This window comes from Cynocephalus volans, chromosome X, assembly GCF_027409185.1.
Source record: "Cynocephalus volans isolate mCynVol1 chromosome X, mCynVol1.pri, whole genome shotgun sequence".
Lineage (NCBI taxonomy): Eukaryota > Metazoa > Chordata > Mammalia > Dermoptera > Cynocephalidae > Cynocephalus > Cynocephalus volans.
In genome coordinates this window covers 131,207,661-131,224,708 of record NC_084478.1, presented here as the reverse complement: position 1 = coordinate 131,224,708, position 17,048 = coordinate 131,207,661, and the positions used below count along the sequence as shown (strand labels likewise).

Genomic DNA, 17,048 nt, shown 5'->3' with positions numbered 1-17,048 from the left:
TTCCCCCAGCTTTCCCAGCACTGGACTCTGAATACAGGTAAGCGTTCATTTAAGGCTGGGGGCTAGCATCTTACTGTAGCTCAGAGGGGTCTTCATCAGGGCCCTCTCTTAACCCCTCCCCCTCTGTATGTGTCAGCTCCTGCAGGGTGATGATCAGATTCTCAAAAACCTGGGCTGCGTTGCTCTCATTGTCACAGGTTTCTTTTGAGTGGCCCTCCTCACCACAATATGAACAGCGAACTGTGTATTTTCGCTTCCTGGCTCTACGCGTATCCCCAGGACCATCATTCTTATGCCCAGAACCACCACTGGTGGAAGGAAACTGGACCCCAGAATTGTTGGGGGAATCAATGACCAGCACTTGATCCAGAGATCTGCCCATGCCTCTGAAGGAAGGAGCACCTGAGGATGAAAGTGGAGGGTCCTGAGACTCCACCAGGATCACATCCTCATCTGAGTCATCAAGGGTATCATCTATCTCTATCACATTGCAGTCAGCACTGCTGATCCCTATCGGTGGGGAGCCCTGAAATGCCACAGGGCTGGCTGCTCTCTCCACCATTGACTCAGATCTTTTTGGCCGCTTCCGCTTAATAAAAGTGTCATCCCAATCCTCTTCCTCCCTTATCATCCTGATTAACTCCAGGAAACCAGGAAGACGCTCCTGCTCATTTGCATACATCCTGAGAAGATCCTTAAGCCTGAAGCGCAGGTCCCTACTCAAGTCAGCGCCTAACAGGAGCTGGTGCAGGCGAGTCTGGTTTGCATCTTTCTCAGGGATGATGCCTGCCTGAATAGCATTCTGGAGCTGCACCTCTAAACGGATCACATAAAGGGAGGCTTTCTCCCCTTGCGCCTGCAGGGTGTTAAAAAATTTACCATGGGCAGTCACACTGCTTTCAGACTCCCCAAACACCAATTTCATGGCCCGCAGGAAGTCTGCCACACTTAGGTTGGGGTTAGCCGCCTGGAGCAGACGCATAACCTCCCGGGCAGGGCCCCTAAGGGTTTTCATCAAGCGCGTGAGCTTTTCCTCCTCAGACATATTCCAATCTGGCAGGACCCCGTTGACTTGGATCAGCCAGTTTTCAAAGGTTTCCTCCCCCTGGGCTGGTACCACCCTCCCGGAGAACAACTTCATGTTTCTCTCTGCCATGTTGGCCATTAAAGGACCAAGACTTCTCCCCAGAGACCTCAGCATGGAATGGGCCCAAGGTGGCAAGGGCGCATTCTGCCGCCGGCTGTTACCCACACGTGCAAGGATGCTAGCCATGACTGACAACGAAAAAGTATCCGGATATAACAGGAGGCTTAGGCTTTTTAGAAAAGCCTAATCTGCAGGCTGCCAGGGAGCTCTTCCTCTCTCCTATGTCAGTAGGAGCTGTAAAAAAGGGAAAAGGGGGCGGGGGCACGGTTAATAAGGGAGCAGGCTGGGCTGCGGCTGCATTCTCTCCCCACCTGAACACCCTGCAGTACACTTTACATCTGCCCACTGCCCTGAAAATATCCTGTAAGAGACTGTGTCCGCATGCTAGCACAGCTTTTGTAGCCACATCCATTCCCTCCAGCTAGTCCTTCAAGAGGGATGGCAACTGTTGCTTCTAATTCTAGGTGTAATAGTGCGTGGAGCCGATATTGCGCTCTCAAAATACAGCACGATGGTCAGAGATTTATGGGAATAAAATGAGATCTCATTAACCTCAGGGTCTCAGGCCTCAACCACACCCCCTTCAAAGTCCCCCCCCCCCGAGCCCCGTTATTTCTCAGATTCTTCCACGAGCTCGGAAATAAGAGCGCACCTTTATTTTATTTCCAGACTCTGCAGCGGGTGCCCTCCGTGAGAAAGCTCGCTTCTGGGATACAGTCAACCTCCGTCTGCAGGGGGTCGCAGATCCGGCTCCTCAGGGCCTCAAGACTGCGCCACAGTCGAGGAGGGCAGGGAAGAAAAGGATCTGGAGCGGCCTCACCTGTCATCCTGGTGCACCGTCTCCCCCCCACCCACCCAACCCCGCCTCCGCTGTCGCCAGGCAGAAAATTCCCTTTCCCACCTTCTGAGTACAAGCCCAAGTGTCCCCCCACCCCCGTCCCACCCCCCATTACATTTTCCCGGGAAACCGTCGGCCTACCAGCTCTGCAATCAGCTGCGCAGAATTCAAGTTCGGATTCGGCTTTGGTGGCCTGCCACGGAGAAAGGGAACAGGAGTTGAACACACTCACCCACATATTCCTCCCCAGGAAGAGATGAGGAGATGCAAAGGGGGTTCAGCTTGCGAGATCCCCCCTCTCCTCGCCGAACCCCTCCCCGGCCCCCATCCAGGCAAATCCTACCCAGTCGGCAGCATCCAGGTGAGCCCCGCTGCCTTCCTCAGGGCAGCCCGGCCACAGCAGTGCTCCTTCCGCTGTCTCACGGCGACGGATTCTCCAAGCCGGGAACCGCCCAGTACCGGCGGGGCTTCCCCTCCCTCTCCGCCGGGCCATCGCGCCCCCTTTTTTTTTTTACCTGTGCTCCGCTGATGGGCCGCGGATGCTCCGGCGTTGACAGCTGTGGATTCCGTTTTCCGATCTCCGCGATCCTGCAGGGAAAAAGGACGGGCGCCTCCTCGGCCGCTAAGCGACCGGGGCTGCCCGACCGAGCAGCTTCGCACGGCGGCCCAGCGAGGGGTAGCCTAGGCGAGGCAGCGCGGTTCCCAAGGCAGCCCCGGCTGCTTTTATCCTCTGCCCGCAGAGACGAAAGCGCGTGAGGAGGCGGCCAATGCGGCCAATCAGCGCGGCGCGGGGGCGGGCTCCGGGCGCAGCCTCGGCCCGAGGCGAACGGACGCAGGAGGTGGACAGGGCGTCACAGGCCCGGTGCGGGGGCATCAAGTACAGCTTTTAGTTGGAATGACTGAGCTGGTTTGCGTTTTACCCGAGAATTTGTTTTTGTTTGTTTGTAATTTTCTACTGGTTATGAATATTCATGAGAAACAAAGCTGATTGTCATCCCTCCTGACTGAGATGTGATGGCCAGATCCATATTGACAGCATACCCATTACCACAAATTGTGATTATACCCCGTGTCCCGCACCCAATTATCCCCGACCTCCCTCCCCATCCCCTTTCCCCACTCCACTTTGTATCCCTAGGTCTGCTCTCTCCCTCTGCAAGTCCAACGCACTACTGTGGTCTTTCTTTCCTTCCTTCTTTCTCTCTTAGCTCCCACATATGAGTGAGTACATGTGGTATTTACCCCTCTGTGCTTTGCTTATTTCAGTCAACATAAGTATCTCCAAGTTCATCCATGTTGTTGCAAATGGGAGAATTTCATTATTTTTTATGGCAGAGTAATATCCCATGCTGTATATATACCACAGCTTCCTTATCCAATCATCCATCAATGGACATTTAGGTTGGTTCCCTGTCTTGGCTATTGTAAACAGAGCTGCGATGAACATGGGAGTGCAGGTATCCCTTTGACATGATGATTTCCATTCCTTTCGGTATATACCCAGAAGAGGGATTGCTATCTGTAGCTGTTTGAGAAACCTCCGTACCGTTTTCCATGTGGTTGTACTAATTTACAGTCCACCAACAGTGTAGGAGTGTTCACTTCTCTCCACATCCTCGACAGCATTTGTTATTTTCTGTCTTTTGGATTATAGCCAGTCTAACTGGGGTGAGGTGATATCTCAGTATGGTTTTAATTTGCATTTCCCTGATGAGTAGTGATGGTGAACATTTTTTCATGTACCTGTTGGCCATTTGTATGTCTTCCTTTACAAAATGTCTATTCATCTCCTTTACCCATTTTTAAATTGGGTTGTTTGGTTTTTTACTGTGTAATTGCTTGAGTTCCTTCTATATTATGGATATTAATCCCTTGTCGGATGCAGAGTTAGCAAAAATTTTCTCCCACTGTGTAGGTTGTCATTTCACTCTGTTGTTTCCTTTGCTGTGCGGAAGCTTTTTAGTTTGATATAGTCCCATTTGTTTATTTTTTCTTTTGTTGCCTGTGCTTTTGGGCTCATGACACCTTCCCTCCCTCCACCCTTCCATTCTCCCTCTCCCTTGGCTCATCCCCACATCTTGAGGCATTAAACCCAAGGGAGGACCAAAATCAAGTCATCAGTAAAAGTTCCTCACCTTTGTATAGGGGGAAGAGAGGGGGGAAAGAGCACTAGCCCTTTCTGTGGGCAAGTAGAGTTCCAAAGACATCATTTTTTTTTCTTTTTATTGTGAAGGAGGCGGTGATATGTCTATTTAACAGAGAGACTTGGAACACCAAGGCTCTTAACCAATACTCACTCAAGTATTAGTGCGGGGCTGGCTGCATCACAATCATTGGAGACGCTTGTTAGAAATGCAGATTCCAGGGACCCATCTCTGGGGGATTCTGATTTACTAGGACTAGGGGCTGGGTTGTGGTTTTGTATTTTGTTTAACCAGCGCTGCAGTTGATTCTTAGGTATAAAGAGGTTTGCAAATAAGTAAATGGGCCAGTCTCCAGTTTAACTGTGCACAGCATATCTGTGGTGAAATACAACTCCAGAGCAGATGTTCCTCCCTGGGGTCCATGATCTTCCTGAAATTGTATGTAAAGAATTCGGACCCTGTCTGTAGTGGATTGAATTATGTCCCCGCCAAAGCTCACTGAAACCTGAGTTGTGTGCCCTGAGTTTCATATATTAGAAGCTTAATCCCCACTGTAACTGTTGAGGGTGGCAAATCCTATTATGGTAATTGAAAGGTGGTGCCTTGAAGAGGTGATTGGATTGTAGGACCCACACTGTACTGAATGGGTTAAAAATGGTGGTCATGGGCGTGGTTTGGAGGGCTTTAAAAAAGGGAAGCACAAAGAGTCTGTCTCTCTATTGTTCTCTCTGCTTCCACCATCTTGCAATTTGAGACACCTGGGTCACTGTCACCACCAGCAAGGCTGTCACCAGCTGTGTTCCCTGGACTTGGGACTTCCTAGCTCCAAAACTGTAAGCAATAAATTTTGTTTTCTTTATACAATACCCAGTTCCATGTATTTTGCTACAAGCAACAGAAATGGACTAATACACTGTTGGAGGCTAAATAATGGCCACCCAAATATGTCAAGTCCTAATACCTCAAACCTGTAAATGTTACTTTATAAAGTAAAAGGGTTATGCAGATGTGATTAAATTAAGGATCTTGACTTGGGGAGATTATTTTAAGGTGTGCCTAAAATCTGATCACAAGTGTCCTTATAAGAGACAGGCAGAGGGAAGGTTGGTATACATAGAAGAGGAGAGAAGGTGATGTGAAGACAGAGGCAGAAATTGGAGTGATTTGGCCACAAGCCAAGGAACCCCAGCAGCCACCAGAAATTGGAAGAGGCAAGGAACAGAGCAGGGTCCTGCCAACACCTTGAAATCAGCCCAGAGGAACTGATATTAAACTTCTGGCTTCTGGAACTGTGAGAAAATTAATTTCTTTTGTTTTAAGCCACCAAGTTTTGGGTAATTTGTTATGGCAGTGTTTTAGTCCATTCAAGCTGCTATAACAAAATACTATAGACTGGGTGGTTTATAAACAACAGAAATTTATTTCTTACATTTCTGGAGGCTGGAAAGTCCAAGATCAAGGTGCTGGCAGATTTGGTGTCTGGTGAGGGCCTGTTTCCTGGCTCATAGATGGTGCCTTCTCTCTGTGTCCTCACATGGTAGAAGGGACAAACTAGTTCTCTGGGGTCTCTTTTATAAGGACACTGTATTATTCTGTTTCTGTTGCTTATAACAAAATATTTGGAACTAGGTAATTTATTTAAAACATGAAATTTATTGCTTACAGTTCCTGAGGCTGGAAAGTCCAAAGTCTGGGGAACACATCTGGTGAGAGCCTTGGTGGTGGCGACAGTGATGGCAGAGTATCACACTGCAAAAATGGTGGAGCAGAGAGAGCAGAGAGAGCTCCTGGTGTGCTTTTCTTTTAAAGTCCTCAGAACCATGCCCCTGGCCACCATTGTTAATCCATTCACTACTGCATGGTCCTACAATCTAATCACCGCTTCAAGGCCCCACCTTTCAATTGCCATAATAGGATTTCTCACCTTCACCAGTAACAGTGGGGATTAAGTTTTGGGGGAACATTCAACCAAAGGCACTCTCTGTGCATGTGTGCCCCTGGTGTCTCTCAGTGTCTCCAGATTTCCTCTTATAAGGACAACAGTCACATTGGATTAGGGTCCACCCTTAGGGCTTTACTTTTTAACTATATCACCTCTTCAAAGGCCCTACGTCCAGCTAAAGTCACATTCTGAGGTACTGGGAGTTAAGACTTCAACATATGAATGTTGGGCGGGGTAAGGGGGACACAATTCAGCCCATAACAGTCCATTTTCCCTTACTTCTGGTTCTGGGAAAGTATGTCATATTTCCCTTATGTAAAGTATGGCTAGGAGGCTCCTGTGGGGCTTTGGGGGCCCTAGGGTGGTGGTGGCATGCACTGCAGAAGTGGATTGCCCAAGTGCAAAGGAGCTGCTATTGCTTGTTCTTGACTCCTGATGCCCTTTGACTGCTGTTGAGTTGGTAGTTCACCTGCTCCTTTCTGCTTTCTTATTTTCAACCCCAATACCTAGAATTCCTTGGAGTACACACTCCGAATTTGGAGATAAAGCACCTTTATCTCAGGAACATGGCCCTTCTTTTGTGGATGGAATAGTGGGATGGTGGTGGTGGAGGGTGGAGGGTGTTGGAGGTACACAGAAGGCAGGTTGCTCACCCTGCACAATCAGAGGTGATGCTGGCAGTAGCTTATGGGTTTTCTTCAGACTCTTGCTTTTGCTCATCAGTATTATGACATCTGACCCTGGCCTCTAACTTTAAAATCAGTATCTTGTTCTGCATTTAAATTGGCTTCATCACCAAATCAGGTGATCTGCAGTTGGATCTGGTGGTATCAGAAAAGACAAAGACTAGATCTCAGAGCTCTCACAAAAAATGTTGATTATGTAAAGGTGCCTGGTTGGGTCACCAGAACAAAGTGAGGGTCTCAATGTAGGGCTGGGAGGAGCATTTCCTGAACTGGCTCCAGCTGAATACAGAGCAAACCTTATTTCTGGCTTCATGTTGTGGGAGGAGGGTTAGGCGTAAAGGGGGCTTCCAATTTCAAAGATTCTGGCTCTGATGTCTCTGAGTATTTTATTTTCCAATTGCAAAAAATAAACCTTAAAATCCTGAAAGTTAAGAGCTAAAACTTTCAGTTGAAATAATTAATAACAACTACCTTTGGATGTCTTTCTCCTGTGTGCTAGGAATTTTCCATGGGTTATTTCATTTAAGTTTCTCAGCAACTGCATAGAGATAGGCATTGTTATTCCACCAGAGAAGCTGAGGACACAGAGGCTCTTTCACAGTAGGGCTTTGAGTCATCAGATGAAAGCCTGGATGGGGAAGCTAAATGGAGACCCTGCCTATATTAATCTCACACCATAAAGGCAGAGTCATGTTCACAAAAATCTGCAAGAGAGGGTGATGCTTTTAAAGATATTTTAGACAAACAAAAACAGAGTTTTTCACCAGCAGACCTCACTAATGGAAATTCTAAAGGATGTGCTTCAGGAGGAAAATGACCTTAGAAGAACTAAACACAGGAAGTATGGAGAGCAAGGAAGTGGTAGTAAGTAGGCAATGTAATGAACATTGATGGAAGAAGGAATCATAAAAACATCTATTCTGGTTTTTAAAAAACAAACTTAAAGTACCATACAATCAAAAAAGATGTCAGGAGGGGTGTAAATGGAATTTAACTTTTCTAAGGGCCTTGTGTCATATCAGAAATGATTTAGGTATTTATTAAATTTACACTTTGATAAGGTAATTACATATATAGTTAGTAATTAATAGGATGGAACTATCAAAATAATAGCAATGGGGTGTCATTTCCAAACTGGTAGAGAGCTTTAAACCCAAATTTATCAATAGCTTTATTAAATATTTATGATAAATGCTCAAGTAAAAAAAAAAACAAATATTGTCAAATGTAATTAATAAATACAAACTACATGCTGTTTAAAAGAGACAAATCTAAAGCATAAGGATACAGATAGGTTGACAGTAAAATGATGGAGAAAGATAAATCATGCAAATAATATATAATGAACAGAAAACATGTATTCATATTCATATTAGACACAAACCACTTGAAAGCAAAAAGCATCAATAGAGATACAGAAATTATTTTATAATGATAATTATAATTCACCAGGAAGTTTAACAAATTTGAGTATGCACTTATAACAAAGCCACAAAATATATGAAGGAAAAATTAACTTACTAAAGGAGAAATAGGCAAATATACAATCAGAGTGGGAGGTTTTGCCATCTCTCTCTCAGTAGTTGATCAAGGAGACAAAAAATGTTTCTAAGGGATATAGAATTTTTGACAATATGATCAAGAACTTGATTTAAGAGCCAATGTATAAGACACTGCAGTCAACAACTCCAGAATACACATACAGAACATTTACAAAATTTGACCATATACTAGGCCAGGAAGCAAGTGTCAACACATCTCAAAGTACTGAAATCTAACCACAGTGCAAATAAGTTACAAATCAGTAACAAAAAGGATAACTGGAAAATCTGGGTATGTTTGGAAACTAAGACACACACTCGAAAATAACTGATGGGTCTAAGAAGAATGATAGTGAAATTAAAAAACATTTTTAGCTAAACAATAATAAAAATAATTCATATCAAAACTTGTAGGATACAGCTAAAGCAATGCTTAGAAGGAGAAAGTATCTATTAGCAATAGTGAAAGGCCAAAAGTTAATGAGATAAATGTCCATCTCAAGATGTAAGAAAGCAAACAAGATAAGCCTAACAAAATTAGAAAAAAAATATGATAAAGATAGGAACAGGAAGTCATTAGAAGAAAGCATGAAAATAAGTAAAAAATGTATTTTCTTGCCACCTCTATTCAAAATTGTAGCAGGGGTTCTAGCCAGGGAGATTAGGCAAGAACAGGAAATAAACGGCATAAAGATTGGAAAGGAAGAGGTAAAACTATCTCTATTTGTAGATGACATAATTTTGTATATAGACAATCCAAAAGAGATCACTAAAAACTACTAGAACTAATAAATGAGTTCAGCAAGATTGTAAGATACAAGATCGATACATAAAAATCAATTGTGCTTCCATGTGCTAGCAATGAACAATCCAAAAATGAAATTAAGAAAACAATTCCATTTATAATAGCATCAAAAAATAAAATACATATGAGGAAATTTAACAAAGGAAGTGCAAGGCTTCTACATTGAAAGCCACAAAACACTGTTGAAAGAAATTAAACATATAAATAAATGGAAAGATTTTTCATGTTCATGGATTGAAAGAATTAATTTTGCTAAAATGGTGATCTATAGATTGAACTACAAATTTTGTGTAATTCCAAGTGTGTAATTTCAGTTGGCTTCTTTGTAGAAATTGACAATCTGATCCTAAAATTCATATGGAAATCCAGAGGACCCAGAATAGTCAAAACAATCTTGAAAAAGAACAAAGTTGGAGGACTCACACTTCCCAATTTAAAAACTTACTACAAAGCTACAGTAATCAAGACTGTGTGGTCCTGGCATAAGAAAATATATATATATCAGTGGAATAGAATTGAGAGTCCAGAAATAAACCCATACATTTTTGGTCAATTGATTCTTGACAGGGGTGACAAGACCATTCAATAGGGAAAGAATGGTCTATTCGACAAATGGTGCAGGATCAACTGAATATCCACATACAAAAGAATGAATTTGGACCACTACCTCACATTGTGTACAAAAATTAACTCAAAATGGATCATAGTCATAAATATAAGAGCTAAAATTATAAAACTCTTAGAAGAAATGATAGAATAATCTTTGTGTCCTTGAGTTAGGCAAAGCATTCTTAGATATGACACCAAAGTTTAAGCAACAAAAGAAAACAGAAAATTTGTATTTCATAAAAATTTAAAACTTTTGTGCATCAAAGGATACTGTTAGGAAATCGAAAAGAATCCACAGAATGAGAGAAAATATGTGCAAATCATATATCAGATAAAAGACCTTTATCTAGAATATATAAAATATTTTTATAACTCAATAACAAAAAGACAAACAACCCAATTCAAAAATGGACAAAAAATCTGAACAGACATTTCTCCAGGGAAGATACACAAATGGCCAATAAACACACAAAAAGATGCTTAACATCATTAGCCATCAGGGAAATACCAATTAAAACCACAATGAGGTGCCACTTTATACCTACTAGTATGGCTATAATAAAAGAGACAGTAACGAGTGTTGGCAAGGGTATGGAGAAATTTGAATCCTCAAATATTGCCGATGGGAGTGTAAAATGGTGCAGCTGCTTTGGAAAACAGTCTAGAGTTTCCTCAAAAGGTTAAATATAGAATTACCATATGATCCAGCAATTCCACTCAGCTGAGTACCCAAGAAAAATGAGAACATATGTCCATACAAAAACTTGTACACTACAGAATAGAGAACCCAGAAATCAGCCCATATACCTACAGCCAACTGATCTTCCTCAAAGGCACCGAGAATGTACACACTGGGGAAAAGACTGCCTCTTTGATAAATGGTACTGGGAAAATTGGACATCCATATGTAGAAGAATGAAACTAGACCCATACCTATACCTATACTCGCCATATACCCAAATCAACTCAAAATGGATTAAATAATTAAATTTATGTCCTGAAATATAAACCTCCTAAAAAAAAAACACACAGGGGAGACACTTCAGGAAGTCAGATTGGGTATAGACTTTATGAATATGACCCCCAAAGCATGGGCAACTAAAGGAAAAATAAACAAATGGGATTATATCAAACTAAAAAGCTTCTGCACAGCAAAATAAACAATTAACAGAGCAAAAGGAAAACCAACGGACTGGGAGAAGATATTTGCAAAATATGCATCTGACAAAGGATTAATATCCAGAATATACAAGGAACTCAAACAAGTTAACAGTAAAACAAGTAACCTGATTAAAAAGTGGGCAAAGGAGCTGAATAGACATTTCTCAAAGGAAGATACACAAATGACCAATGGACACATGAAAAAATGCTCAATATCACTCAGCATCCGGGAAATGCAAATCAAAACCAGATTGAGGTATCATCTCATTCCATTTAGACTGGCCATTATCAAAAATACAGAGAATAACATACTGGCAAAGACGCAGAGAAAGCGAAACCCTTCTACATTGTTCGTGGGAATGTAAAATGATGCAGCCATTATGGACAACAGTATGGAGGTTCCTCAAACAACTACAGATAGACCTGCCACATGATCCAGCAATTCCACTGCGGGGTGTATACCCAAAGAATGGAAATCATCAAGTGAAGGGACACCTGTGCTGCCATGTTTATTGTAGCTCTATTTACAATAGACAAGAGTTGGAACCAACTTAAATGCCCATCACTGGATGAGTGGATAAGGAAAATGTGGTATATTTATATAATGGAATACTACTCTGCCATAAAAAATAATGAAATGCTGCCACTTGCAGCAACGTGGATGAACTTACAGAAAATTATGTTAAGTGAAATAAGCCAGGCACAGAAAGAGAAATACCACATATCCTCATTGATATGTGGGAGCTAATAAAAAAGAAAAAAAAAAAGATACAACAATCACAATAATACATTGTACTTCTCAAGAGAAGAGAACAGAACTGAGGTTACCAGAGGTGGGAAAGGGAGAAACTGGTAAAGGGCCGCAAAAATCGATTACATTGCATAATGTTGACTATACTACTACTACTAATAAAAAAACTTGTACACTAATGTCCATAGCAGCATTATTAATAATAGTCCCAAAGTGGAAACATCCCAAGTGTCCATCAACTGATGAATTAATAAAAAGAAAGAAGTATTGATTCATGCTACAACATGATGAACTTTGAAAACATGCTAAGTGGAAGAAGACAGACACAAAAGGCCACATATTGTATAATAAATATATATAAAATGCTCAGAAGAGGCAAATCCATAGAGACAGAAAGTAGATTAGATGTTGCCAGGGGCCAGAGAAAAGAAAGACAAGAAAGAGACAACTAATGGCTACAGGGCTTCTTTTTGAGGTGATGAAAATGTTCTAAAATGGATTGTCATGATGGTCATACAACTCCAAATATATTTAAAAACCATTGAATTATACACCTTAAAAGAATGAATTTTATGGATGTGCACTATACAAAAAAGCTTTTATTAAAAAAAGAATACTTATGATATGGATCCATTTATATGAAGTTCAAACACAAGTGACACTCAACTACATTGTTTAGATATGCATATAGAGAAGATAAAACTAAAAGAAAGCAAGGGACTATTATCATAAAAGGCAGAATAGTGATTAGCCCTGGGGGTGAGGTGGGAGTTTGGTTACAAAGAGACCCACAGAGGGCTTCTGTGATATCCCAATGTTTTCTTTCCGATCTTGCTGGTGGTTACATTGGTATTTGTTTCCTGTTTGTTAAAATGCACATGTATGTTTTACACACATTTATGTCTGTTTTTTTTCAATAAAACCTTAAAATTACACTCATTCGCCCGAGTTTATGTGGACTACATGAATTGTTAAAATGTTGGGCTGAGTCAGGCTGTTTATTCCAGATGTTTAAAGAAAAGGGTTGCTAAGTTAAGTGTCTCAAGATTAAAAGAGGGAGGGATGGAGAGGGAGTTAAGAGGAAGAAAGATTTGACTTACCTAAAAGAAATACTCCTTTGCTTCCCAATATTCAGCTCTGTACCCCACGAATATGTATAATCAATTATGTTTCAATAAAAAAAGTGACAGTGTGAATAATAAAGTATGCTTAAAAAGATAAAAAAATAAATAAAGATAGGGCAAGAGTGGTAAATTATGCAGGCTCTGCAGCCAAACTGACTAGGTTCAAATTCTGCATTTACCACTTCGTTTTTAGCTTCGTAATCCTTCTGTGCCTCAGTTTCCACATTTGTAAATGGAGATTATAATCTCATCTAGCTCAAATGTTATTGTGAATATTAAAGGAGATTGTCCTTTTAAAACCTTAAGGATGTTTTTTGCCACGTAAGTGCTCTATCACTAGCACCTGTTATTATTTCTTCTTAAAGCTCTTTAAAAGGTAAGTTAATTTTGAGTCACTGTAGCATATGTGTTATTGTCCTATTTCCCATTTATTGTAGATACATGAAAATATTAAAATCACATCTTAACACATTTACATTTCTGACTCTTTTAGACTGGTTCTGCCTCCTCGGTTCAAAGGAGGTTGCAAAGAATAAGTATTTATTGAATGTTCTAATGTGGCAGACATCGTATGAGGTGCCTTACATATGTCAACTCCTTTATTCCTCAATCCGATCTTGTGGATTGGTATGTTTAATAGAAACTGACACTCAGGAAGGTTAAGTAAGATGCCTAAAGTCACACAGCTTATAAAGGTGGGGTCATGTTTTGAAAACAGGTCCATCTATCTCCAAATCCTTTGCACTTTCCACTTCATATTTTCTTAGACTTGAACATAACCATTGATCAATGGGGAATTCAAGTAATTTTCTAAACGAACAGTTTTATTAAGCTATGTATATGACTTAATATGGAGAAAGCATGTCCAAAAGTGTGAGTGCTTTGTATACTGGGAAAGTTTGTACAGTGCAAATGGACCATTTCAGAGCAGACCCAAATCCATTGACAGTGCTCTGGAGGTGTTAAATAGCCCGTGTCTTCACGCTACCTCATTTTTTTTTCACCCAGCCCACTTGTTATCAATGATGACAAGAATGATATTGACGGCTTATTAAGTTCTAGGCACTAGGACGCACAGGCACATACTTAGCTTGCTCTTCAAATCCACCCCCACATATAATGGCTATTTTTCTTGGGAAAAAATACATGTTAATGGTTCTAAAGCCCAAGTTTTCTCTTCCAGACTGTAAGGCAAGTCCACCTACAGAACCTGGCATGATTCCTGTTGGAGTTTCTGAATCCAGGACTCTTCTAGGCCCAACTCAAACCCAAACTTGAAATTATGTGACAAGGAGCCCAACTGCCATGACATAGCTGTGATTGACGGGAGACAAGGACAGGGGCAGGGAAGGAGCTGGGCCCTGGTTTCTGAGGCAGTCCCCAACATTCTGAGGAGTTGGCTAAAGACTCCTGCTATTGATTGGTCCCAACCTGCACCAAGGCACTGAGGCTCTTCTATCTTCTTTCCCTTACATGGCTGGGACACAGCAGCTGTCATTCAACTCCAGGTAATTTCTTTTCAATGCTCTGTGACATTTAAGGGAGCAGATGGAACAACTTGTCAAATGCTTGTCCAAAGCTGTTCACCTGGGCTCACAAATCCCTCCACCCAGCCAACAGATTTTTCATACAGGAGTGCTAATCTCTTTGGCTCACTGCCCTTTGCATCCCTATAACCTCAGACGCTAGGGCCACCTGCCAGGTTCAGAACCTTCAGGTAGATTCTCTCATACCAATCCCCCGCCCCCCGATTCTTCCTTCATAGTCCTATCAGTTAGAAAGAATAGAACTATTTGTAAAACAATTTGATTACCTTCGGTTTTCCCCAAGTCCCCCCGAGTTCCATGAGAGCAGGCAGGTTTGTTTTCTCTGCTGTATTCACAGTGCCCAGCTCTGAGCCTGACACAAAGCAAATGCTCAATCGATATTTTTCAAAGAATGAATGAGTGAAGAATGAACAAGTGAGTGAGAGAGAAAAATAGAATAGAATAAATGAGGTAATTGTTCTCAAACCTTTAAGAGCTGTCATATGCAAGAGGGAGGACTTTTATTAACTTTCTATTTTGAAATATTTTCAAAATTACAGGAGAGTTGCAAGAATAGTACAAAGAATTCCCACATACCATCTATCCAGATCCCACCAATTTTAAATATTTTGGCATTTGTTTTATTGCTCTCTCTCACTACTTATATATTAATGTTCTTTTTTCTCAACTGTATGCAGGCAGGTTGCATACATCCTACCACTTTACTCCTTAATACTGCAGTGCATATTTCCCAAGGACAAGGACATTCTCATAGATGACTACAATACCATTATCAGATTCAGGAAATTTAACAGTGATACAATATTGTAATCTGAGTCCTTACTCCTATTTTGCCAATTTTGAAGGAGGACTTTTTTGTTCTGTGTGGTTCTCCAAAGCAGAAGGAAGACTAATGGGTAGACATATGAGGAATACGATTTTTGACTATAGAATGCGAAGACTGATCTAAAAAATTTGAATTATCAATGAATGAAATGGCCTTTCTCCAAAAATAGGGAACTCCCTATTGCTGGAGGTATTTAGGCAGAGACTAGATCATTACCTGTTAAGAATAAGAGATGGGAAATCCCTTATAAACATGAGCCACAGAACAAGCTTCTCCCTGTATACTTCTGCAAACCAGGTGACTTATATACAAGGTACTGGAATGATTCTTTTTTTCACTTACCATTTCTAGTGTCAGGTGTGGCCCTTGTGTAGCTGGAGTAGCCAGCCTTTTCCATGGCACGGTATTAAAGCAACCTCAACATTCCATCAGTCTGAAAGTATTCTTCCCTGACGTGTTCTATAAACAGCTCAGCTCTGAAATAATAATACTAACATGTATTATATGTACTTACTGTGGGCCAGGCACTGGTTTAAGTGCTATGCAAGTGCTAACTCATTAATTCTCCAAAAAACCCTAAGATGTAGCTATTATTATTTATTCCCTATTTTACTGATGGGGAATCTGAAACACAGACAGATTTTGATATCCTATTTTGTTCAGGTCTGATGTGTTAGAAGACCTAAGACATTATGATCGAGTTGTTCAATTGAGTACATATGGGGATTTTTTTAAAAAATTGGTTCAATTCTTAAAAGAAAAAGAAAAGAAACCAAAACATAGTATTTTAAGACTTCAAGAAAATGAGTATTTTTTGAAAACCTATATCTATTCCTTTTCAAATAGGGTAGTCTAACTTGAAGAGGTTTTGTTTGTTTGTTCTCTATTTCTCTATTTCCTGATTTTCTGATTGCTGTTCTTGTAATTATTAGTTTTATGTTAGACATATGCTTTTCACTTAAATGAATATGCCAACTCAGGATTAAAGATCCTTGCAGGGACTGTCCTGTGTAAAGCGGTTGAATCTACTTGCTGCACTATCATCCGAGAAGACAGAGGAACCAGGATGGTCCCTTCTTTTCCTGGTCTTGTGGGTTTTATATTTTTTCAGAACAGTTGACATCTGGCTAATTCCTACCTATCCTTCAATTTTCAGCCTCAATGTCATATCCTCAGAAAAGTGTTTGCTACTCTCCGAGACTAGGTCAGATTCCCCTGTTACCTGTTCTTATGCATCATTGATCTTTCCTTCATACCAATTATCACATTTAAAATGACTGTCTTCTGTCTTTACAGTTACACTGTAATACAGCTTTTTGAGGGGCCCTATCTGTTTTGTCCCCTAATGTATCCCCAGTGCCTGGCACACTGTAGCCACTCCATAAATGTTTGTTGAATGAATAAATGAACAAAGATCCAGTTCCACTTCAGAAGAGGATGTTAGCAAAAGAAAACATAAATGAATAAATGGTGCCCCTAAAGGCAAAAAAAAAAAAAAAATTCGTATTCTAGTATCAAAGGTCAGAGGCAGGCAGTAACTCAGTCAAAATGAGAGATTTGGTGGATCCACCAGGGAGTCATGGTCCAGGACAGAAATTTGGTCAGTAGCTAAAGGACAGCAGCAGCAGCAGGTAGGATCTCAATTCACTGCTAGGATGCTGTAGCTGAGCGGAAGTAGTCTGCTTTCAGGGGTTAAACCTTTTGGAAAGTAAGGATGCTACAGAACATGTGTCCCCATGGTTTTCTTCACTGGGGACAGAGAAGTAGAGCTAAGCTGAAAAGAGTTCGAGGAAGAGCTATTAAAAAAAAAGGCTTTTAAGAGGAGAAGTCTTGCTGGCTCCAAAATAACATCCTCTCTAAGCGGCTTTCACAAAGCTGCCATTATAATGTCTACTTGCGGTCCCCAGATGGCAGCAGTGTGCTACTC

General features: G+C 41.2%; 1 protein-coding gene and 1 long non-coding RNA gene across 2 annotated transcripts; both read right to left on the bottom strand.

The window, feature by feature from the left end:
• On the bottom strand, positions 1 to 1,895 carry ZCCHC12 (zinc finger CCHC-type containing 12). Its single transcript, XM_063084193.1, has 2 exons — positions 1,800 to 1,895; positions 1 to 1,381 (listed from the first exon to the last, which is right to left on the bottom strand). Exon 2 carries the CDS (start codon positions 1,271 to 1,273, stop codon positions 71 to 73), a length of 1,203 nt encoding a protein of 400 aa, XP_062940263.1. The 5' UTR covers positions 1,274 to 1,381; positions 1,800 to 1,895; the 3' UTR covers positions 1 to 70.
• LOC134367438 (uncharacterized) lies at positions 1,891 to 2,642 on the bottom strand. Its single transcript, XR_010022414.1, has 3 exons — positions 2,501 to 2,642; positions 2,127 to 2,178; positions 1,891 to 1,915 (listed from the first exon to the last, which is right to left on the bottom strand). It is a non-coding gene; the product is annotated as an uncharacterized LOC134367438 (long non-coding RNA).
• Between the last annotated feature and the right edge of the window lie 14,406 nt (positions 2,643 to 17,048).

Bases quoted from the DNA above. Each gene is read 5' to 3' on its own strand.
- ZCCHC12 (XM_063084193.1), bottom strand. From the start codon at position 1,273: ATGGCTAGCATCCTTGCACGTGTGGGTAACAGCCGGCGGCAGAATGCG.